The 23,577-nt window shown below is 42.6% G+C and overlaps 1 protein-coding gene across 3 annotated transcripts in view; it reads right to left on the reverse strand.

Moving 5' to 3' along the window:
• KMT5B (lysine methyltransferase 5B) overlaps nt 1-15,304 on the reverse strand; it is a 28,587-nt gene extending 13,283 nt beyond the window's left edge. For 2 of the 3 annotated variants that reach the window (XM_082284083.1, XM_082284081.1), the window contains exons 1-3: nt 15,198-15,304; nt 7,792-8,028; nt 6,809-6,956 (exon numbers count right to left, since the gene is read on the reverse strand). In XM_082284083.1, coding sequence (XP_082140209.1) covers nt 6,809-6,956; nt 7,792-7,945 — 302 coding nt within the window. In that variant the 5' untranslated portion in view covers nt 7,946-8,028; nt 15,198-15,304. Of the gene's footprint in view, nt 1-6,808; nt 6,957-7,791; nt 8,032-15,197 lie in introns of all 3 variants that reach the window. The other variant, XM_082284082.1, reaches the window with a different exon arrangement.
• Between the last annotated feature and the right edge of the window lie 8,273 nt (nt 15,305-23,577).

The raw sequence follows: 23,577 nt of genomic DNA on the forward strand, positions 1-23,577 counted from the left end.
CCTTAGGTAGCTTGGAACCTGGCCCCAACCCATGAAAGTCACTTGCACACCGCCATGGATCACATTCAGCAGGTGTTTCTATGGGTTCTTGTCTCAGGCACCACACTGCTGGTGGAATTCATTAAGTGATTAGCAGAAACTCATGTAACACCATTCCTAAGAAGTAAAATAAATAGTGTATGCCCAAGCCTTGCAAAGGCCAAAAAGATGGCTGGAAACAAGAAAGGGATGAAGAGATTTTAAAACCCCCAAAACATTATAAGATCAGATGAATGCTAGATTGCATGTCAGGCATTTCAAACAGGAACTGGGTTTTTCAAAGATTATGACTTTCCTGCACCCAGGGGTTCAAAAATTAATACCAAGGACTCTCTGCAGCACCTCTATCAAAATGTTGTTCTTACATGGTGACAAGACAGAGATAATGAGAAAAGATAAAGAGGAATCCAAACAAGCAAGAAGTGTCCACAAGTACATGGGAAGATGCTGGAAACCAACATTATGTTCAACATTTCACTCCGAGGGTTCCCAAATTGGTGAAACAGAATGACACTGTGCACCCTGAGCCTGAGTTAGAGGGTTGTTCACAGCTCAGCAGCACATGTAAATTGCACTGAGAGCGTATGAAATTTGTAAGCAAATTCAGAATACTACAGTTCAGCCTCCTCATGAAAGGTTCAGTCTTTCACAGGTGTATCTCCATATATACTTTAAAAGGTACTTTCCTCATTTGAGACACTGAAGAAAGCCTAGAAGTCCAGGGTTCCTTAAGAACTGGGGTCTGCTGATAGATACTTCACTTCTCCTAGGTGTATCATTGATTAGTTTATTCGTTAGTTCTTTGCAACCAAAAAGCCAATTGATTTTGAGAAGCAACCTTGCATACTACCACTTTGGTGTTACAGGGCTTCCACATTTGCATGACATAAAAAAAAATCCCAAAAACTTACACACCTGCTGAAAGAGTCTACACAACTGTTTCTGAGCTCCACCATGAAAATAGCCTGAAAAGGCCCCACAGCTAAATGTATGCATATAAAATGAGCCAAAGAAATTGTCTTTTGAGTATCAGTAAAACAGGAGACTAGTTCAAAGAAGAGAAAGAGAGAGCACAAGCAAACCAACAGAACAAACCAGCCAACCCAGTCTCTAAACAAAGAGACAATTAAAATCAGAATTGTTTATCCAGACTTCTGGTTTCCTCCTATGAATAGTACCTTTATTAAATTCTATCATGGACACTGAACAAGACACATTGGTGTTGGAATCTGCTCACAGGCACAGACTCCTTGAGCCACCCTATGAGCAGCTCCACAGGTGAGGTCTCATGGGACATGAAGTCTGCTGCAAAACAGTCTGGTCTTCGAAGTAAGCAAAGAATGAAAACCTCAGCTATGACAGTGTCTAAAGAAATAATATCAGCCTTTCTTCCTGACAACCTGCTGAACAGAAACTTTTCACACTTCCCTAGAAAACACTTTATTTTTTCCTAGTCAACAAGATCCGATAAAACTGTGGCTACTGCAGTTTCAAAATGAGATAGAAGATGATCTCATCCCAGTTAAGAGCAAACTGATGTGGTCTCAACAAGGAGGACGTAGGAAAATGGCTTGGGGAAGCAAAGCTCTTTCTCTCTCAAGTTTCTCTTACCTCAGGAGTACTTAAAGACTCTTGGAACTCCAAGGTATAAAGCCAAAGGTCAGTGAGATGCTTGCCTATAAAGGAAGTTAAAGGAGAGTTTCTGGTAAGTTCAGAAGCACAGTACCTTGGCTCAGTCTCAGTCACTGAGAGCAGTGAGTTTGAACAAAAAGGATAAATTGATCCTGCAAGAGATCCAGTATGGAACTCCACACAGCATACCAGTGCATGATAAAGAGTTACTTCCAAACCTTGTTTCTTAACTTCTGACTAGGGAAAATCAGGAAGAGTGAATTTATCAAAACTAAATCAACCCATTAGCCTTTTAACAACAGGCACCTTGTCTGGATGGTATTTCTATTTAAGTAGCTGTGGAAAGGCAGCAAGTTTATGTTCACCTAGTACCAGAGATTGAGCACAAAAGCTAAAACTGCAAGCCTGTTAAGCATTCAAGACAGCAGAACAAGAACTGAAAATCATCTATTTAAAATAAGCATAAACAACGTACTTAATTAACATGCATTTTGGCTTCCTCCCTGCCCAATCCTGTAGTATGAGTATTTTTTCCTCAAAGCTAGTTATACAAGTTATGATCAACTTGTTCTGCATTTACTGCCAGTGTTTTCACATGGAAAAGAACTTGTGTTCTTTAAAAGCCAAATTTCGTAACGACACTTCTAAAGAAGAAAGTAATCCACATTACTTAAATTTCTTGAACTGACACTAAATACACACCAGTGTGGTCAAAATTCCAATACAGCCAAGAACAGGAATAAAGAAAATTCTGAGACACGTAATTTCATTCTCTTTAATATGGTTAGCAAAGAAGTATTTTTTAAAAAAAATAAATAAGGGGACACAAGAAACCCCCCAAACCAACAACCCAACGCTGTCCTCTAATCCTATTCTGACACTCCACATGGTAAATTTAATTTAGCAGTTAACATGACTACTGGATGCAAGCCACTCCATGTTTTGAAGATGTAACACTTTTTTGAAACTAAAAGTAAGAAAACTGTAAAAGTAAGGTGGTGGGTGTTGGTTTGAGGGGCAGGGCATGGTTGTTTAGGGTGGTTTTTTGGTTGCGATTTTTTTTTTTTAAATCCATAACATTTAGGAACAAAACCAGTTGGTTCCAATGTAATCACTGTGATTATACACAGTGAAGGAAGACAACTACAAGCAAAGTACTTAAGTGAATTAAGCTATCAGTAAAAATAATCTAGAAAAAACTGAAAAAGCAGTTTTTACGCCAAAGTCCAACAAAACAATTTTGTAAAGTACACAGACACTAAGGTCTGAAGAATGTAAAAGCTTCACTGTGAAACAGGTTGTCACTACGTAAGAGTTGCGTACCTCTAATCCAGTATCTCCATAGGACCACAACACTGAAGCTGAACTGTACGGCAACATAATCTTATGTAGCAGAACCCACATCACTTTTTCAGCCTCCAGACCTCACTCAAGATGAATATTGAGCCCTTTAGTTATTGTACTGAAATGAGCTAAAGAATGCAGAGTAGATTCAGCACAGACTCATAAATGCAATGATATTGAACTGCTTTGTGTTTCTTGTCTCTTCTGCTCTGTGGTGACTCTAAGGGACAAAGAGTGATGTACCCTGTCAAGTTCAGTCACCTAAGTCAGTGACTGCTGCTGAGGCAGTGTTGAGAGAAACAGCTTCCTGTACATCATTCCCAAGCACTTAATGTTTCCAATGGAAAACATGGAAATTCTTGAAGCTTGGTCCTTTAGTCCTATGTACTCAAACTAAACCACCCACATCACACACCAGTTTGCAACTTCACTAAAAGCAGCAAACAGACCACAACGCATCTGACTTCTTAAATCACTCACAAATTTAGAAGCACATTGAAGTGCTCCCAGTATTCCCTAGCGTGATGCTGGTGCTTTAGGGAACCAGGAAACAGCACTGACTGGTAACAGCATCAATATGATCCAGAGTCTGGCTTAAGGTTTAAACAGTGACACCTTTGTATGTGAGACAGTATAAAGAGCAGATTAGCCACTAGGGCGTGTGACTTTAAGATTCAGTGCTCAGCCTAGGGAAAAGCACCCAAAAATAAGAGACGGTAAGACATGCAAGAGTTCACTTGGCATTTTACAAGTGTCAGTTTCAATCTCCAGTGTTTGTCAGCCTTCCACCCGGGGAAGTGCAGCTTGCAAAACGAGCTTTGTTTTTACCACAACAAACAAAGACTGATAAAACAGGATTTGTACAAGAAGCAACAATACCCCTTAGAATAGTGGTATTTGACAAGAACATACTTTCTAAGACATGGGGTTCCTTTATTAACTGCTAACCTGCTATTCTGTTGAGATAAGAGCTACGAATTTGATGAAAGGAGGACAACCGGGCTTGTAAAGAGGGTTGAAAGCTCTGAAAACAACCTGCTTTCTCTTGAAAATCCAAGAGGATGAAAAAAATTGCTTTTGGGTAAAGCCACTGAGGACATTTCCAGAACTACATGTTATACTGTCCTTCAAATCCCTGGTGACAAGAAGACATTTCAGAGGAACACTGGACAAATACATTAGGAGATTCAGTTGTAAGCTTTTGAGAAACAGTCTTCAGCTCTTTCAGACATTTCCTGACTTGACAGTTTACAGAGCCAACAGCCCTATTCCCAAGATGGTGGGCGTTCACAAACTGCAGGACTTTATTTTTATACACCACAGAAAAAACCTCCAAACCAAAACACAAAAACACAACAAGTAGAGTAACAGTCATGTTCTTGTCACCACCCTAGCGTAAGATCATTAACTCAATACAAAGAAGATGGAAAACAAAGACATTTCAACATCAATCTAGATACTTTACTGTGAGGGGTTTTTTTTTTCTCCAATCAATATACTCTGGACAAATGAAATTTACAAACTCTTCAACTGGAAGAATTAAGTAGAAAAAGTGCTTATAGAGAAGACACTCATACAAACAAAAATACAGACTTGGCTGTAAGCTTGGAGGTAAGGGGAAGGAGAATTTCAGTAAGTGATCATCAACTTACAATGGGCTGCAAAAATACAAACCTCTTACGTGTTTCCAACACAGCAGAAGGGTGGCACAGACACTTTCACAGGGCATCTTCAAACAAATCAGAACAAAGGAACAGGAAATCTTTGCCTGCCACCATAACTGGCTGTTTTATTTTAAGCACACCTCCACAGATGAACTATGTAACTAATATGGCTCCAAGGCACCGAAGCAGAAGATGCCCAAACATAAGCTGCAAATATTAACTTCTACTACATCATGATATTTGGGTACTGGCATCTGGCATTTTGGAAGCAGTACAGTTTTTTTTCCACACCTGCTTTTCCCCCACCTTCCCATAAAAACAACAGTAAGGAGTTCTAGAGCTCTCAGGAGCTCTAGAAGTACTACAGTTTACTGGATGGAAGAAGATCATCTTAAGTATCACAGCCACAGTAACAAGGAAGCGTCATCACTGCACCAAAAAGATAAACAAGAACTATGCTGATGCTTGGACTTGAATTCATTACATCAGAAACTCTCTCAATAGGACAATATGAAAGAGGCAAAAGGTGTGCATCTGGTAGGAGTTGTAAGTCTCACCTAAGTCTTTCCCATAGTGCTCCAAGATTATTAACTACTGTCCTTGAAGACTGCCTGTAACTGTTCTCCAAGTCTGAGAAAGGAAGAAATACATGATGATGGCCTTTGTGGAGCCTTTTAGTTCAAAATAGTAATTAAAGAAGTATTTTAGTTGTTGACAACCTATCGACATAAAACAACATTTATGAAAGTAGCTTTTCCAACTATTAAACAATGAATACATCATTTCCACAGCAAAAAGCATAAGAATTAACTACCTGTGCATAACCTGCAGACTATCATTCATGCAACAAAACAAAAAATGCCTTTCAGCATGTATTTTTAGCTTGATTTACTGATGAAAATACAAAGACACTTCAAACTGAACCATAAGAATATCCACCTGGACAATGTTTGGACACAATGTACTATTGTAACCAATAGCATGGAGAGAAGAGGAAGAACCCCAACATCCTTCTTTGAAGGTAGATGTTGCACTCTCCAGCAAAGAAGAAGAATCTTTGGGTAAGTCTTTACAGTTATTAGGACCACACGTCCCGATGCTGATGCTGTCAGGCTATACCAGCAACTATTTATGTAACATGACAACACCAATTCATCTAGCAGTCATTTTTGAAGCAATCTGCTTGTTGTATACATACATACATACAATTTGCTTCACTGATACTGTGGGTATGTGACTGTGCTGCACAGGTGAACTGTCCTTTAAAAACAGTCCCATCAACAGTTTGAAGGGTTGAAAGTCTGTTTCCCATGATGTGCTGCCTGGAAACTCCAGCTCTTATTGCACAGTAATAAGCACACAATTCCTGTCCTTAGAAACTTATAATTTATATATAGTTTCCCCACTGAGCTATCAATACAGATCTTGTATGCAAACAGGCTTAACAGAGATCTATAGAACAGAGTTATCATCAGTGGTACATCTGTAACAGAGGGAGAAGCACAAAAGCTAAACCCCAAGACCACACAGAATTCACAACCGAAGTATTCAGACAGATGCGTAACAGTGCAGAAGTAGATGCAACTCTGGTAAGCAAGTTTCCAGCTGGCACATTGATTTATCTTATCCATACAGACACATCTGAGTAGCAATTCCTTCAGCAAGGGTCTGCAAGAACTTCAGATCAATTAGCACCAAAACTGAACCGCTCAGGAGCTACATCTTTCTTACGATGTTTAAGAGTAAGGAAGGAAAAAAAAAGCACCCAGGCACACGGAATAAACAGAAAAGTTACCAAACACTGGCTTCTGCCTTTGAAAGATTTCAAATGACTATTGGTTTCAAACTTACGATTAGTTAACTGTTTAAGCCAGGAAATGGTGCCTACTACCAACCTGTTCTACAGCACAGATAAACGAAACTAATGGAAAGACCTATGATGGAACATGTGAGAGCCTGCATTTGAAGTGCTGAGTTCCAGACTCACATGCAACACTATTTCAAGGTGGAAGCTACTCACAAATTTGCATTCTTTCACTTTCTTAAAACATGCGTGAAATTCCATGGTTTTGCTGATTTACATCAACTAAGAAGATGAATTCTTTTCTAGAAAAATAAAGACAAGTTACCTAGTATTCATTTTGTGTGTCTGAAAACCTAAATAGGGATCAAGAACCAAACTAGTTGCTAGGTCATCATTTTCACAGAGTTCCTTGGCAGACATTCCAGAGGAAGGCACATAACGACTTTGACCCTCAAATCCTGAAGCACCGCTACCTGCAAATAAGAAAGCACAAATTAGGTATCATTTAAGGGACAGTACAGAGCCCAGCTACATTGAGGGACAGACAGATACACAGGCTGGAGGCAAAAAATACAGAACAATTGGGGAAGATGATAAAATACCTGAAGAAGCAGAGGCACAGTTAATTTTCCCCTCTTGCTTTTTTCATTTATGTAGTAGTCAAGGGAGAAAGTATTTTAAAATGTTTTTATGGATTTAATTAATTTTCGTTTCCTTCTCTCTTCCATTCCCCAACTACAAGCATCTTTCCAGACTACACAGTTCAGTAATGCCTACCTCTAAAATTTCTGACCTATAAATGTGATGAAACAACGAAATCTGAAATCTGATTTTCTGAAAAGTCTAAATAAAGGACTTTAATTTGCACTTAATCCTTCATCCCAGACCAAGAGTAAAACTCCATATTCCTTAAAATTATTCCATAAAGGCTAAGGATGTATATGACTTCATTAAAAAGCAGGGTTTACTTCTACAAGTGTATTCACTGAAAGATGCGCAAGTACTTCAAATTATGTTATCCACTTCAAATCATACTAGTTGTCACTTAGTGCCAATCATGCATTTTATAATTAAAACAGTTCAAAATTGATTTATACCCAGTTATTCTTATTTTACTTCTAAACTGATCTGAAGAGATCTATATTCCTGAAGGGAGTTAACACATCCAGAAAATACATACATAACTGATATTTCTGATGCTAGCTCCATGCTGACTACAGACCTCCCTCATGAGTTAAGTAAGACAGAAGCCTGGCTTGCAAACTAGGAAGCGAATCACAGCACTAAGCAGCAGAAACATGTACATACATCTGCTTGATCTTCTCTCAACTCCGTTTTTGCCCGTCTTTGGATTCTCCTTTCCTGCATGCTGCAATTTGGTCTGCGCGTGGTCATTAGATGACTTGCTTCCACTTCTCCGGCCATTCACTACCATGTTCTTGGATTCTCCCAGCCACTTCATACCCACAGACAATCTGACTCAGTTGCATTTAGTCACTTTTCAAAAGGCTTGGAGAAGTGGATGAATAAATTCAGTTCCAATTCCTACTGGAAGTAAAACATAAACATGATTAGAACTTACCGGGAAACTGTTTTCAGGACACAGAGTTTAAAAAAAAATAGTAACACCCCAACAACACCACCAATAAACCCAAACACACCCCCATGCTCCCCCCCTCCCCCACCCCAAAAAAGTGGGGAAAGGTGGGAGGAAAGATGGCAACCTGCATTTGCATTAGGAAGAAAGAAAAGCCATTTGTTATCACCAGTACACAGAAGTGTGAACAGGTGATGTATTGTCCTACAACTTACAATGGCATCTGGCAGCAAGGATGGAATTCTAAAGTTGATAAATTGCTAATGACAACTCATTTTTAAGAGCTGGACTATTACCCATGGATATACCTGTACAAGCATATGTACACGTGGATAAACACATCCAGAGCTATGTGACTCCAGACCTAGAGTATTTTCAAATACCTATCCAATTAAGATTCTATCTCCTAATACATAAAACCCATAACCTATTGGGAACTCTACAGCAAAGAAGACCATTTTACAAACAACCTCCAAGAATTAAAGATGTTAGGGGAAAGATGTTAAATCTTTATTAAAAAGTCAGAGTTGAAAAAACCCTCAATGATGACCTAGAGGACCCAGGCTACCATTCCTACTGTTCCATATTACAAAACAAACCAGTCACAACACACCTGGTTCAATGTGCCAATACTAAGTGGGGTCACAAGTATAGTTGAAATTTTACAGTATGTAAGAGTCTAGCAAAGCACATGCTAGTTTTTGTCTGCAGTCTCAATGTTTTCTGCATAAATAATTACAAGAAAGCTAAAAATTTTAAATAAATTTTAAATAATGTTTTTGTACACAGTTGTATCTCACTCTATAACTTGCAGGAAAAAATCTGATTTACACAATTACTTTACAATTGCATTTATGCATTAGTAATTCATTCACTTGATTTTAATTCACCCTCCTCCCTACTGTTTCCTCACAAATAAATAAATTGTGGCTTTTCACTTTACTGTAATTATAAAAAGAACGTCAATGCTCTGCTCACAGCTGGTAACAGGCCATTGTAACAGGCATTTCAATCTGGTGGAAGAAAGTCACAACAAACTAACAGATGTTTGAAATACTGTCTTTTGTAGAAATTCTGCTTTTTATCAGGTGAGAGTAGTAAACGACTAGATTTCTGTTAGACACCTATGTGATCCAGCTACTTAAAGAAACGTTCATGGCCAGATGATTTGTAATTAAGTTATTTACAAAGATGCAGAAAATTGAGGCAATTAGGGAGACACAGTGAAGACAAGTGTATTGTTTATTAACAGATGCACTGCCTCAAACATCCTACTAGAACATATCACCCAGAAAGTGACAGGTTTTAGAACCTTTTACAAATTGTCACAGAAGGGCAGTAAAGACTATCAACAAAGTGTAACAGAATCACACTGAGCAAAAGCTGGCTCAATTACTGCATCAATACAAAGAAAAAGAATTGAGATCGTTTCAGTGGACAAAGAATTTTCTTGCTGCCAGTAACAGAAAGCATTTTTTTTAACCTCAAGATTAACTCTATTCATTCAACTATAGGTAGACGCAGCCATTTTTACAAAGTTCCTCCAAAAAACCCTTGGATAGGCGCTTTTTTCCCTTCATAGAGCTTGCCTGATAACATAAACCTAAAAAATCCCCCAACAAAAACCTCAAAAACAATCAAATAACCCCCTAAACTTCCTTGTTAAGCATTCCACCTGAACTTCCGTCACACCAACCCTGTGAAGATACACCACTGACTGACTCTGATGTAAACTCTTAATGACAAAACCACTCCCAAACTTTGCTTTTCTTACTTCTCGATCTATTAATTTTACATGCCTATATACTCTAATTAACCCCCATTCTGCCATGTTTTTGTAACATTGGTACTGAAAAGCACTAAAACAGAAACTACATTACAAACTTCCACGAAATTCAGTCTTGGTGTCTTTGTACACCAGGACTGAACTCCACCCTGCACTGGGCTTCAGCTCAAGAGCAGTACAGGTGAATGAAACCACCATGAAGTCTGACTGTACATGGGTCCTGTATTGTATCCAGCAGTCTGGGGAAAATGCTTAATGTGGTACTTTCTGACAACTACCAGGTACAGGAGCCACAGGGCTGAAGGAAAGGTGTTCTCTGCACAAAGGAAACCCACCTTTCGCAAGTGCTTTTTGGGCAAGGTGGGTGAGTACTGTCTGTGCCAACACACTTCTGCTTAAACAATAACAGCAATGACAAGGAAGGTACCAGTGCAGAGGTAAGAAGCAACGTGGCCACATAATCATACTCCAACTATACTAAACGTTAGGAAAAAGACTTCATTCTCCTCCAAAGTACATTGATACAGACAGCAACATAATTCGTCCTCAAACAAAACAGGTCATTTAGTGAAGCATAGCAAAATTCTGGTGAAAATCATTCCTCATTTGGGCTCAACAGCCTAGTGAGCAAGAAAACCTTTGTCTCCATCTACTGCTGCCTCTCCTTTCTAGTATGAGCCAAATGACAAACTTGAAGACAGCAAGTGTGCTTCTTCAGCCTCTATTCAAAAGGACAAGAGGCAATGGGCAGAAACAGATGCACGGAAGTTCCACCTGAATATGAGGAAGAACATCTTTACTGTCTGGGTGAATGAGCACTGGAACAGATTGCCTCGAGAGGTTGTGGAATCTCCCTCACTGGAGGCATTCATGATCTATCTGGACACAATCTTGTGCCATGTGCTCTGGGATGGCCCTGCTTAAGCAGGGAGGTTGGGCCAGAGGACCCACTAAGGTCCTTTCCAACTTGACCCATTCCGGGATTCTGTGATTCCTTCTCCCAGTACCCAAACACTGCTTTCCAGACATGATATCAAAAGCCAGAAACAACAGCCAGGATTCCTTTCCCCATGAATATCGCAGCTGCTAATGCCAACAAAAAACCTGAAAGGGAGCAAGAAATGCCCCACTCACCACCACCATGTGATATTTAATTTATCTTCAGATTTGATTTGTTCTCACTACTAGCTACACCACTCATACTGACAAGTCTTTTAGGAACTGAGAAAAGGAAGAGATGAACACTATCTTTCCATTTAATAAAAAACTCAAATATACTTGCACCACCACATAGTTAGAAACTCTTGCTACAGAGCTCTGCCATCAAAATCTAAAACCACACATGGACCACTTAGGACTTCGGGTTTATCTATAACAGTGAAGTTTACCAGCACAGTTAGAGCTTCCAAGGGACCTTCTGTATTTCAATATAAATGACCACACTGCTGTTTTAACTCTTTATTAATAACACCACTACTCTTTAAATTACACTGCCTTTAGCAATTCTATTCTGGTAGTTTGACAGGCACATTTCCTCAAATGCCAAAATACAGCTCAATTGCATTTGGCACCTCTCACTGAGGTATGTGGCATTTCATTGCAAGCGTACTCTTTAAAATGAAAACTCAGGTTTCATTTATTTGGTTCTAAATTTACTAAACCTATTTACACTTTTTGAGCATTATTTGCATATCAGTAACACTCAGAAGCACCATTCAACAACTGAAGCAGAAACACAATCGATGCAGCCATCACCCAAGATACTCCAAAGCCTCCAAGAGCTACCCAGAATTGTTTACCAGACTGACTAAACAGTGCCGTTCAGATTTACATTACACTTGGAAAGCCTTAGTCCTTTCATAATGGGAAGTGTAGTAAATCCCTATCAATTTGAGTAAAGAAATTGATAAAACAGATCTCAAAAGTTGTCTGAGCCTCCCAGAATTTGGGTCCTGATCTGTGAAAGCCATCAATTCAGAAAAGTCTTGTTGTGAGAGGGGAAAAAAAGCTGCACAAAACCAAATCAACAAAACCCTAAACCACTGAAACACAGCAGTACCTATAAGAAATTCAAGTACAATTTATTTTCGTTTACCATAACACATTTTTTGCATATACGTTTTTATTACTTAAAGGACAGAGACAACTTCTAACATAGGCAAAGAGGCAGTGGGTTTTATTCATCCTTCTCCAGGACACAGGCAAATACACTAGGATCAGGAGGTTTTACTAACAAGTAGGGTCATCCTCTCCTTTCCTATAGTTTCAAGTATACAGACAAGCAATGGACCTCCCTTAAAATAGTTTATGGATTTTTTTATTTTTAAGAACTCAAATACCTAAATTTTGGCTTGCCTTTTTTTTTTTTTTTTTTTTTGTAATTAACAATAGCTGCAAAAAAGTTTTCCTCAACAAGACAGTGACCTAAACCAAATATGCACCAAAAAAACCAAGCAAAAAAACCCAGCCTCAGCTCTTCTGGACAAATCAGAGGAATCAAGAGAAAAGACATAGATTTCATTACTGATAGCCCTGCAAAAAGTAACAGACCTTTGAGTTCGCGAAGCAGAGCAAAACTGTGCAACTAGTTTTCCTATGGGATCACCAGAATAAAAAAGACTGATCAAAATCAGCTGAATGAAAACTTGCACAGCTTTAAGGAGCTATTCAAAACAGTCTCAAGTCTTATTTTGGTTACTGCATTTGGGATGAACTGGTTCAGTAAATTGGACCCCCAGAAAATGTTTTTTGAGTGTTTGTTTTCAGCTAGTTAGTGCTGAGAATAAGCTCAGTGCAGAACTGGACATGGATTAATAGTGGCATGTGGGAGGCTGCAAGACTGTGTCAAAACTGACTCAGGTCAGTTCAGTCTGCTGTAGAACCACAGCCCCAGGACGCAGGTTTGTGAGAGCACACCTGGGTCCAGAACTGACCCAAACCCAGGCTCAAGTCTCTCACCAATAGCTCAGCCTGTACATTCCCTTTTTCTTTTGTGCAGCCACGTGATTTTTGTGTGTCAGTTTGGATACTAATCCAAGCACAATGCAGGCACAGAAGCAATCCAGTACCAGCACAAACTGAGTGTCAGAGAGAGAACTACACTTCAGCAGCTCCTGCCCCTTCTCCCCTGCCACGCCATGTCCTTCTCAGGGTGAGGCTGAGCACAGCACCCCAAAGCCTGTGCGATCCCCGCAAGTCACTGCATGCAACAACTCCTGCATTCAGCAGTCACAGATACAATATAAAAGCTTGCTACTTCCAGGAAAGGGAGAACCTAATTCCTCCCACCTGCCAAGTCACACAAACATTTCCACCAATTCTAGTGCTCTGTGGACCTCTCCATAACCCAATTTAACTCTGTGTGTGTGTGCAGCTACGTGACTTACACGGGTTCAGGTTCAGTTCAGGGCAGACCCACCATGGCTAGATCAAACAGTTCAATGAAGACTCCAAACCAGTGTAAGTCCAAAAGTAGCCCTGCTGCCTCTCCACCTGCTTGTGCCCACTTTCACACCATCCTCCTTCTGTGCCAGCAAAACAAATGCAGAGCCAAGTGACCTGAATGATTCGGCCACTGAATCAGGAGAGTCACCAGACAAGTTTGAACCTGGCTGGCTGGAACGATAGGTGGATATTACGGGGTAGGGGGAACACACAAGGTCAGGGAAGTGGTTAAGAGTACTTAAGCTGGGACTTCTTTGCATCCTCAATCCACAGCTCTGGTTTAGCACAGGAGTATCAGACCTTACACTTACCACGCTAACTTGGGCAACTGTCTGTTGCCTTAAAGCATGTGGTGTTTGAAGTGAAGAGCATACTGGGAAGTGTAGTCCTCGAACAGGATAGTGCTAACAGAGCAAAAAAGCCATTCAAGAGCCCTAATCAATCCTGTTACAGAGTACACAAGGATACATCATCCCACTCATTCATTTTATATGCAATACATTAAGCAATTGCTTTAAATAAGTCTGAATTTCCAGTTTGTGAGCTCCAATGGTATAAAGCAGAGATGTCTGTGTCTATCTGGTCCTAATAACAGCCTGATAAAGAAACAGTAGAATCCAACTTTTCAACCAAGTAAGCCTTGATTTCCTCACATTGTTACTTGCAAGGAAGAAAGCAAAGAACTGATGAAAATTGAAGCAGATGCATCCATAGTTATAGTGGTCCGATTATGGAAACAAGGCATGGCTCTGTGACAACTATCCTACAATGCATTTTAACCTTATTGATAAAAACCTGCCACTATGTATTTATAGTTACAGTATTAAACACTGATCAGATTGCCATCTCATATCACAGAACCAATTAGGTTGGGAAAGACCTCTGAGATCATCGAGTCCAATCTATGACTGAACACCACCCTGTCAACTAGATCATGGCACTAACTGACACGTCCGGTCTTTCCTTGAACACCTCCAGGGACGGTGACTCCACCGCTTCCCTGAGCGGCCCATTCCAATGGCCCATCACCCCTTCTGTGAAGAACTTCTTTCTGACGTCCAACCTAAACCTCCCCGGCACAACTTAAGACCGTCCTCTTGTCCTGAGACGTGTTGCTCTGAACTGAATTCAACGCACCAGATAACTCCACAAAGTTCTACACTTCAGGTTCTCACACTGCCTGTGACACACCCTGACAAAACACCACGCACTCTCCCTCTCACTCACCGGTTTCAGCGTTTCCGAGAGCAACGTCTTAAAGATAACTTTACTTTACAGTTTCAGATACAGATGCTGGAAAAAGACGTGCCTTACCCTTTGACTAACGGCATATATCCTCCGATGAAAAACCACCAAAAAAAAAAAAAAAAAAAAAAAAAACCAAGCAAAAAAAAATCATACAAAAAAACCCCAAGGGAACTAGTCCGGCCATTCCGTCAAACCGAGGGAAGACCGAGAGGGTCACTAAAGCCATCAGCCTAGACGTGTAACTACTGGAACGGGCCGACACCCCCGGCCCAGAACACAGGTCCGGGCCGGCGGAAGGGGAGCGGGACCGGGTCCGGCCCGGGCGGCGCCGCCCCCGCGCCCGCTGCTGCCCCCTGCCGTTCTCCGCGCGCCGGCGCCGCCACACGCCCCGGCCCCGCGCGGCCCCCACCGCCCCCGGCCCCGGGGCCCGGCCCCGCCCGCGGCCGCCCCTCCGCCCGCGGGTCCCCGCTGCGTCCGCCGCTGTCAGCGCCCCGACAGCCGCCCCCGCCCTGCCCGCGGCGGCCCCGCACGCTGCCGGACCCCGGGCGCGGTTCCTCACGCCCCCCCCCCCCCCCGCTGAGGGGCGCCTCCCCCGCCCCACAGAGCACACAGAGACCCTCCCCAGAGACCCAAACTCACCGGCCCGCGCTGGGGTCCCCCGCCGCCGGCGCTGCCCCCGCTGCCACTGGGGGAAAATGAATCATCAAAGGCAAGGGTGCGGGGAGGGGGGGGGGGAGGGGAAGGGAGGAAGCTGAAGGGGGAAAAGTGAAGACCGAGCCAGGGAGGGGCGGAGTGGGGAGGAAAAACTAAGGAAGGGGGAGAAAAAAAAAAAGCGGCGATAGTGATAAAAAATAATTCCGAGTGGGGGGAGGAAAAAAAATGGCGGATTAAAATCCAAGATGGCGGCGCCGAGGGGCGCGCGGCGCAGGGGGGAGGCGGCGGGGAGAGCCGCCTGGAGATCCCTCCGCCGCGCCCCGCGAGAAAGAGTCCCCCGGGCTCCCCCGCAGAGACCCCGCGGGGTGGCGGCGCGGACCGGCCGCCGCTTCCTCCTCCTTCTCCTCCTTCCCTGCGGGGAGCCCTCGTTCCGCCGCCCTGCCGAGCCAGGCGAGCGCCGCGCTGGCCGCCGCGCCCCGAAGTTTCTTCTTGTTCCTCCCGGCGGAGCCCGCGACCTCCTCGCCCCGTCCGGGGAGACGCCGAGTGCCCCTGCGCTCCCGGCGGCGGAGGGACACCGCGGACACCCGCCGCCGCGCAGTCCCGCCGCCGCGGAAGGATACACCGCTCCCAAGGAAACACAACCCGCCCCCAGCCGCGCCGCTTCCCGCCGCCGCCTCCTCTCGCCGCCGCTTCACCGCGGGCGGCACGGGGGCAGCTGGGGCAGCGCGTCCGGCCGCGGAGCTGGGACGGCGGCGGCCGCGGGCCCCATGACCGCCCGGCGCGGCGGAGGGATCCCGCCGAGGGAGGGGAACGAGGCCCGGGCCGCCCGCACGGCCGTGTGTGCGGAGAAGTGCCGCTCCGGGATCCCTCCGCGCGGTGCTGCCCTTTAAACACGGGGGACTCCCCGCCGCGGGGCGCGCACCGGGATGGGTGTTCTTGTGCTGCGTCCGGGCTCCCCTGCTGCGCGGGTCTCGGGGGTCCGTAAGGCGACGGCTCGCCCTGCCGGGAGAGAGGGGAAGGGGACCGCAACCTCAGCTCTTCAGCACCTGCTGCCCCCCCGCGCCGCTGCCTGACAGAGGCATTTAAAAATGGCCCCCGCGGGCTGGAGGGGCTGGGACGGCGCCTCCTCCCTCCCTCCCCCCGCCCCGGGGCAGCGCTGAAGGCGTCGGTAGCAGGGCCGGCAGCAGGCGGTGGCCGTGGGCCGCAGGGCGCGGTGGCGGCGGGAGCGCCCGCCAGTGGCGGGGCATGGCCGTGCCCCTCCGCGCCCGAACAAAGGCGGCGGCGCCAGTGTCGCGCCTTGTCGCGATAGCGGGGCGGGGAGAGGCGGCTGCGATAGCGGCCGAGGGCAGGAACGGGCTGAATTACACCCGCTTGTGGGGGCAACAAGCTTCTCAGTGCAGTAGCTGCTGAGCGTTACTGTATTGGAAAGCTCGGAGGCCAACGTTTTCCTGCTGGATGTTCAGGAATTCTGTGATGTGCTTGATATTTCGTGCTGCGTTTTCTGTGTTTTGTTGTACAATAAGCTTGTGGCAGTACAGAATATTCTCAAACAGGAGTTTTATTTTTACCAGTTTCCCAAAGCTTTTAGGTTGTTTGCACTTGTTCTAACTAAGGTAACCAGAAACGTCTGTGGAAGAGGGAAAGATTGACCGTGTAACACCTATCCTGTCAACAGCTACTCACCCAGAATACCAAATCCTCAGCTTTATGCATAGTAGGATGCTAAAGATTTTCAATTGAACATAATTTTGCATGTGACTTTGTTTAATTTTGCTTTAATAGCACCAGTGAGATGATATTTGGAAATGTCATGTGTCTCAACAAGCCAAATTGCTAGGCAAATTGATTTTACTCTAATTTGATAGCAAGAAATTGCCTCTGAAGCTGAGATTTTTGCCTGCCCAGTTGCTAAACCAGGTTAACATAGACTTTTACAGGTAAATGATAAACATCTAAAAGATTTAATTCAAACCTGAACGGACTGTCAGCAGCATTGCAGGCAGTGACACTGTGATAATATTAGTAACAACGTGCATATATTGCTTTATAGTGTGCCAGGTTGCTCTGTAGGTTTATGGGAATGGCTGCAGTCCTCTTGGAAGGTTGGCTATTGCTAGACTGGAAGATGCTGGCTTCAATCTTCATGGCAACAAGAGTTTTCCATAGCTCTGGCAATGGCTGCTGAATCCTTAATGTGGTTGAAACAGCACACAGAAAAACCCCTATTTACATCTCTTCCCTAGACTCCAGTAGGTGATCTGGTGACAAAGCCCTGGCTACATCTGAAAGGACATTTTTGTTTGTTTTTTCCAGAATTCGTTTATCTGAGACTTACTTCTTCTGGTAGCAATTACAAAAGTTTAATGAAAAAATAATCACTATCTCCACGTTGATTGCAGTTGGGTTTGTTATTTCTTCTGCATTGTAGCAGTTTTGCATTGTAGGCCTTTGATTCAATAAAACAAAATACTGTCTTTGGAAATAAGAAAGTTTGGTGATCAACCCATGGTCAAATCATGATAGGATGCTTCAAGAATAAGTTTACTATGTTAAATGTGCCTTTTTTTTTTTTTTTTGGAAACCAGCAGATACACGGCAACTCTCTCCCAGTAATTTATTTGGGTAATTTATTATATTTTGTACAGTGTGTTCAGACTTCAATTTAGAAACTATTTAGGTTAGTTTCAACACTGGTTTTACTTTCTAAATTAATATTACCATATCAGCCTAAACCTGCACCAGAACATGAAAAATTTCAGATAATAAACCTCTGTTTTTTTCTACTTAGTTATCAAAGGATGGGAATGATGGAATAATTTGTTAAAGGTGTAAAAATGCCATTCAGTCACATGTTACTCAAGATACCTGTGTTGATTTTGTGACTTCTGGAGATTTTTTTTTTCCTGGTACTATTAGACCAGAAGATTTTGGGCAGGCCAGGCCCTAGATAAGTTTATTTCAATGTGCAATGGCAAGAGTCAGTAGTTTTAAATTCCCAAAGTAGTTTTCCTAAATTGTTGCAGTTATAAAAAAAATTTGCTTTTTGCTTTTTTTTTTTTGTAGATGTTCCTTCCCACTTTGGTATAGATTTTACATTTTCAGCATCCCATATATGCTATGACAGCACAGCTCTAATATTGCAAACATTTTTGGTCATCCAGGTTTTTTTGAAAATTTGTAGTTACTAAAAAATGTATGTGATGAGTGGTTTTGTGCAAGCCATATGTTTTAAGAAGCACAAGGTGAACTTTAGACTTGAGTTGCATGTAGAAGCTGCTCCTGCTGTGCTGTGATCTCTGGAGCTTTGTGTGGGCCCAGACTTCTGCCCATGGCTGCAGGATCAGAATCCAGCCCTGAGCCTCCTTCCAAACCACCCCTGCAACAAAACCTTTCCATTGATATGAAGCCAAATCCAGCTTAAGCTGGAAAAGATACAGCTCTAGCCAAGCAAATGGTGTTCTGTGCCTGTGTGCCCACTCTGACTTTATTTGCAAATCTGATTTACAGGCCATGGCAGTGGGTAATTTGGAGAACTGCAAACATACGAGGACGATTAAAAAGTCCATCACCTGCTTGACAGTTCCACTCAGCTATGCAGGTATTGGGGTTTTATTTCTGACTTTTATTCTGCAGTGCTTTTACAGAGACCTAGCATCAGCAGCTGTGACACAGACATCTGGGAGTGTTCCTGTGCCAAAGCCGAGCTGTCGTGTATGTTCTGGCTCTTTAGTTCACCTGCCAGGCTCTAAGGCACCCTCATGCCGTAGAAGTTTTAAAGCACACTATGACTTGTGCTATGACTTATGTAGAACTTGTGTTGGAATTTTAAACTGCAAATACTGTGCCCAAATCCTTACCATCAGTTCTGACAGTCTTAGGAGTCCAGCAGTATCACCAAGTGGAGGTGAGTATGAGGAAGCAGAGAGTATTACAAGGAAGGAGCCAAAGGAAATCATCAGGTGTAATGAGCCTGATCTTTCATTTATGGTGGTGTTTTATATTCTGTGCAGAGCAAGGAGATGCTCTGTAGCCTTTACTTTCACTGCTGGGAAGAAATGATGTGCAAAGAGGTAATGGGTTTCACATTGCAAACAACAACACTCTTCTGTTGGCATGGTCACACTGAGAATTTGTTTCCTTTGTGTGCTGGGTGAGTAAATACCTTCCTGTGGTACCTGTGAGAGGATCAGTCCCTTCCCTCGGTGGAGGAGCAGCCACTGTGCCTCACTTGAGGTGCTGGCAGGTGTACCCAGGCCATCAAGGTGTGACCACCTCTGGCTGATGTCACAAGTTAGTTTTTACTGACAGTCACAAACCCAAAGCTGAATATCAAAAATGAATATACTTAGGAAGAAAATAAAATATGTTTCCTGCCCAAGTCTTATTAATTTATCAAAAATGTACATATTCTTAGTAGCAGATGGTCAATAATAAATGATAGATGGCCTCCTCTGTGTAAATTAATGGCTGTAATTCACTTGAGGGGATCTGCTGATGTCATAAGCTGCCAGAGTGCAGCTTGAGTGATTTATTAACAGCTGCAGAAATCCTAGACTGAATTACATCCTTGTATTCACTTAGGGTCTGCAGATTTTTTTTTTTTATAAAATGTGTAGGTTTGAATTTTTTGATTATTATAGGGATCTCTTCTGTGACGCTGATACAGGGGCACAATGAAGAAATGCTGACTACAAAAGCTCAGATGCCTGCATGTGATTAAAGGCAGATTTTCTCCACTGATGCATATCAACATCCTCCCTTTTTGTTATTTTTGAAATCAGCTAATCAATATCTGTAGAGGTTTACATAAGTCCTGTTTTGGGTTTTGTTTCCCCTCCCATGAAATATAAACAATGTCATTATCTTCAGGTACAGGAATCTCTGTCACTCAGTGTTGTAGTCACAGCCTCTGCACACACTGGGCCGTGTCCGGCACAAAAAGATGGGAAAAGGTTGAGTGCTAAACAGGAACAAGTGCTATCTCTAATAATCACTGGATTTTGCTGTTTAGGAAGAAGGCAACAGACAGAGAAGGCTAGAAAAGGTGCCTGGAAACCAAAAGTCTTGGGGTACAGGGAAGAGACTCTCCCTGTTCAGGGAGAAAACCTTCCTTTCCTCCACCTTCCTTTTCTTGAATGGTGAAAATAAAAATTTTCTGACTATGGATCCTAGATCTATCACACCCTTCTAACATGTGAACATATGCAAGCAAATGAAACAATTTCCATTCCTTTTTCCTCCTCCCCAAAAAATAGGAGCTGATTAGGATGATATTAAATCCTGTTTCTCAAACAAGAGATACATTTCCAAAATGTAATTTGAGTTGCAGAGGAAGAGGAAAAGGGAGATGAGAATAAATTACGAAGAATTGCATGGCAGGAAGGAACAGTCAGAATTCATTTGCAAATAACTATGCACATTACATTTGCTAAAAATGCAGAATTTCTTGAGAGAACTCACAGCAAATGTTTGGATGCCAGTTAGAACCCAGTGAAAACCCTTCCGGTCTTCTCTCTTTTCTCTCCTCTCTGAGGTTAGTTTTGTTTGTTGATAGTTAGATTTCACCAGTCCTTGGAAGAGTGCTGCAGTTGTTATCCTCAGCAAGGAATGCTGATTTGCTATTGAGCAAATACTGCTTTGCTCCCGCTTTCCTTCACCAATGTCTGTCTGTCTGACCTGTCTCTGTGTAAGAGGTATGAATAGAAGGAAGGTGGTATTTGCACAGAAAACAAAGGTTAGAATTTGAAGAAAAACAGGCTCCAGATATTGTTCACTGCCTTGAGGCAAAGCCTTTTCAATTCGAGTTTACTAATTTCAGTAAGCCTGTTACTGCTCTTACACTTGCTCTTACAGTGTCATGGACAAAACCCAATCACATCAGGAAGCCACAATGTTAGCTATTATACAAATGCATGGAAAGGTATCAAAAAAGTATTTTAAATAAAGGCATGGGGGGGGTTTGTTTTGTTTTTGTTGGTTTTGGAGGGTTTTTTTTGTTGTTGTTGTTTTTGTTTTCCTGGAATGAAATGCTGGCTTTTGGATGTTTTTAAAATTGCTTGTGGTTTTGTAGTAGCACACCTCTGGAAGCTTGACTCTCCTGGCTCTCCTTTAACTTCATAGGGACACACAACAAGCAGGTGACCAGCTGGACCATGGCCAGCCCATGATTTGCAACTTCCAGGGTAGCTACAAAAGCGTCCTCCATTTCCTCTTGAATGCTATCTGAATCCATCCCTTTCCTTTTCAAACTCAGCTTAGGTTGGTTGGGGTTGCTTTTCCTTGTCTCTATGTGTCTTTGCTTTGCTTGCTTACTTTGGACCCAGTTTGTATGAAGGCTGCTATGCAAAAACATCGAGAGCTTGGCAAGTATCTCCCTTAAGCTGTATTGATCTCTGTGATTTTCATGCTTTGGAGGGAGGAGCTGTTACTGTCTTCCCAAAGCTCCATTGTTACTCAAAGATTCATTATATTGACATGAGTTTTTCATTTTCTTTTGCCATACCAACAAGGAAGCCTGCTAATTGTCTATATTTTCTATGACCAGCCTTTTCCTCCTTGCACAGACAGGCAAATCAGTGCAAGACTACAGACTGCCAAGGAGTTATGATATAGAGTATTTCTCCCTGTTCCTGATTATTCTGCAAGTTCTGACACAATTTGTTCCACAAACAACAGCAAGATGCCTGGTGCTCTCAGTCCCCCAAGTCCTCTAAAATAGAGAAGAACAGAGGTAGTTGTTACAGCTGACCTCATCCTGAGTGGCCACCGGATGAAACAATGCACTGCTTATTATCTCTCCAGGTAAATAGCAGTGAACCAGGTTCTGCTATGCAGACTCTTTGGGCTGCCTGGACCACACCTTTTAGAAGGGAGGAATTTAATTCATCCATTACAGATTGCTGAATCCAAAGAGAGGGTGTTTGCAGTTCTGGTACTGAACAGTCTCCAGCCATGTGAACAGCCTGTGTGTCAAGTGATAGAGCAAAACCACAGGTTTCACCTTGCAGGCTTTGGTTTGTCTTTTAAAGTACAGGGTCATGGAATGTTTCTGATGGATACTGATCTGATTCCACCTGAGCATGCTGATCAAAATGTTATTTGTCTGTCTATATTTATCTATGTTACTTGTATTAATACACACCTGGAAAAAGTAGTGTCTGTTTCTAAAAGGATACAAAAAGCAAAAAAAGGGCAAAAAAAGGATCCAGAAATGTGCTTGTTTCATGTTCTCATTGCAGATTTTCATGCACTGACATTGTTCTGCCATTATCTGATTACAGAATCTAACAGTAATTTCGTCTCATCACTGCTTTTGGATTTGTTGGAGAGATATGCAGATATTCATCTTTCTCCTTCTCCTACCAGAGACTGTCAGGCCTTTGGCTTTTCTTGGTGGAGGATGGTTCTCAGGTATTTTTTGGTTAGGTTTGGTTTTTGTTGTTTTGTTTTTTTCTTTTAATTCATGAGATGCTCAGTCCTTTTATGCTTCATCAGCACTAAAGAGTTACCTCACTGTGAGCACTGGATGCACATGCAAATTATGTATCCCTTGTGACATAAACCATGCAGGCACTTTGCCAAGAGTAAATCCCATGAGAAGGGTAGTAAATCAAGCACGATGTTCTCTTTTCCCTGTGGATACTTCAAGCCCCAGCTATTGTTTCCAGAGAGCCTGCCTTACCCAGCAATGGTGCAGTGACATGGATATTTTGTGCACTTGTAATTTTGATTTCATATCCCAGGGCTGGCATAAGAATTTTTTCTCTCCTTGGGAAAAAAAAAAAAAGGGAAAAAGAGGAAAAAAAAGGAAAAAGTAGAGCATTTCTGTCAAGTGGCAAAAAATAGAGTGTATCTCTGCAGCATTCCCATCAAGCACAATGGAGTTTACTTGTTCACTACTTGCTCAGAAAGGGGAAAAATATCTTCTACCATGTGACTACATGTTTTGGAAGGATGCAAGAGGGAAGGGAAGGGAAGGATGAGGAGTTTAAAAAAATTCTGTCCTTTATTGCTTCATTTATCTATTTTGGGGAAGAATAAAAAGTATGAGCCGAAGTAGGTTTGGACCGGATGATCTATCAACACCTGTAGCAGTGGAAAATGTCTCAGGATTTAATATATGCAACTACCGAGCATCTTTTTTCCTTGCATGTCTGTTGCATTGGAGGCTTGCATCTTATGGAGGTAGCTTTGAGACCAGTTTGGAAGGAAGCCAGAAAAAAATCTCTTTCAAAGCCAGCCAATTTTTGTTAGACATTTGGATACAGTACCAGCTATCAGTTATGTGGGAAAAACCACTTTGGTTTTATTTGATGTTGAAAGGCATACAGGAATCTTGGTCTTCCTCTGGTGATTCAACTCTACA

The sequence above is a fragment of the Coloeus monedula genome (genome assembly GCF_965178545.1).
Source record: "Coloeus monedula genome assembly, chromosome: 6".
NCBI lineage: Eukaryota > Metazoa > Chordata > Aves > Passeriformes > Corvidae > Coloeus > Coloeus monedula.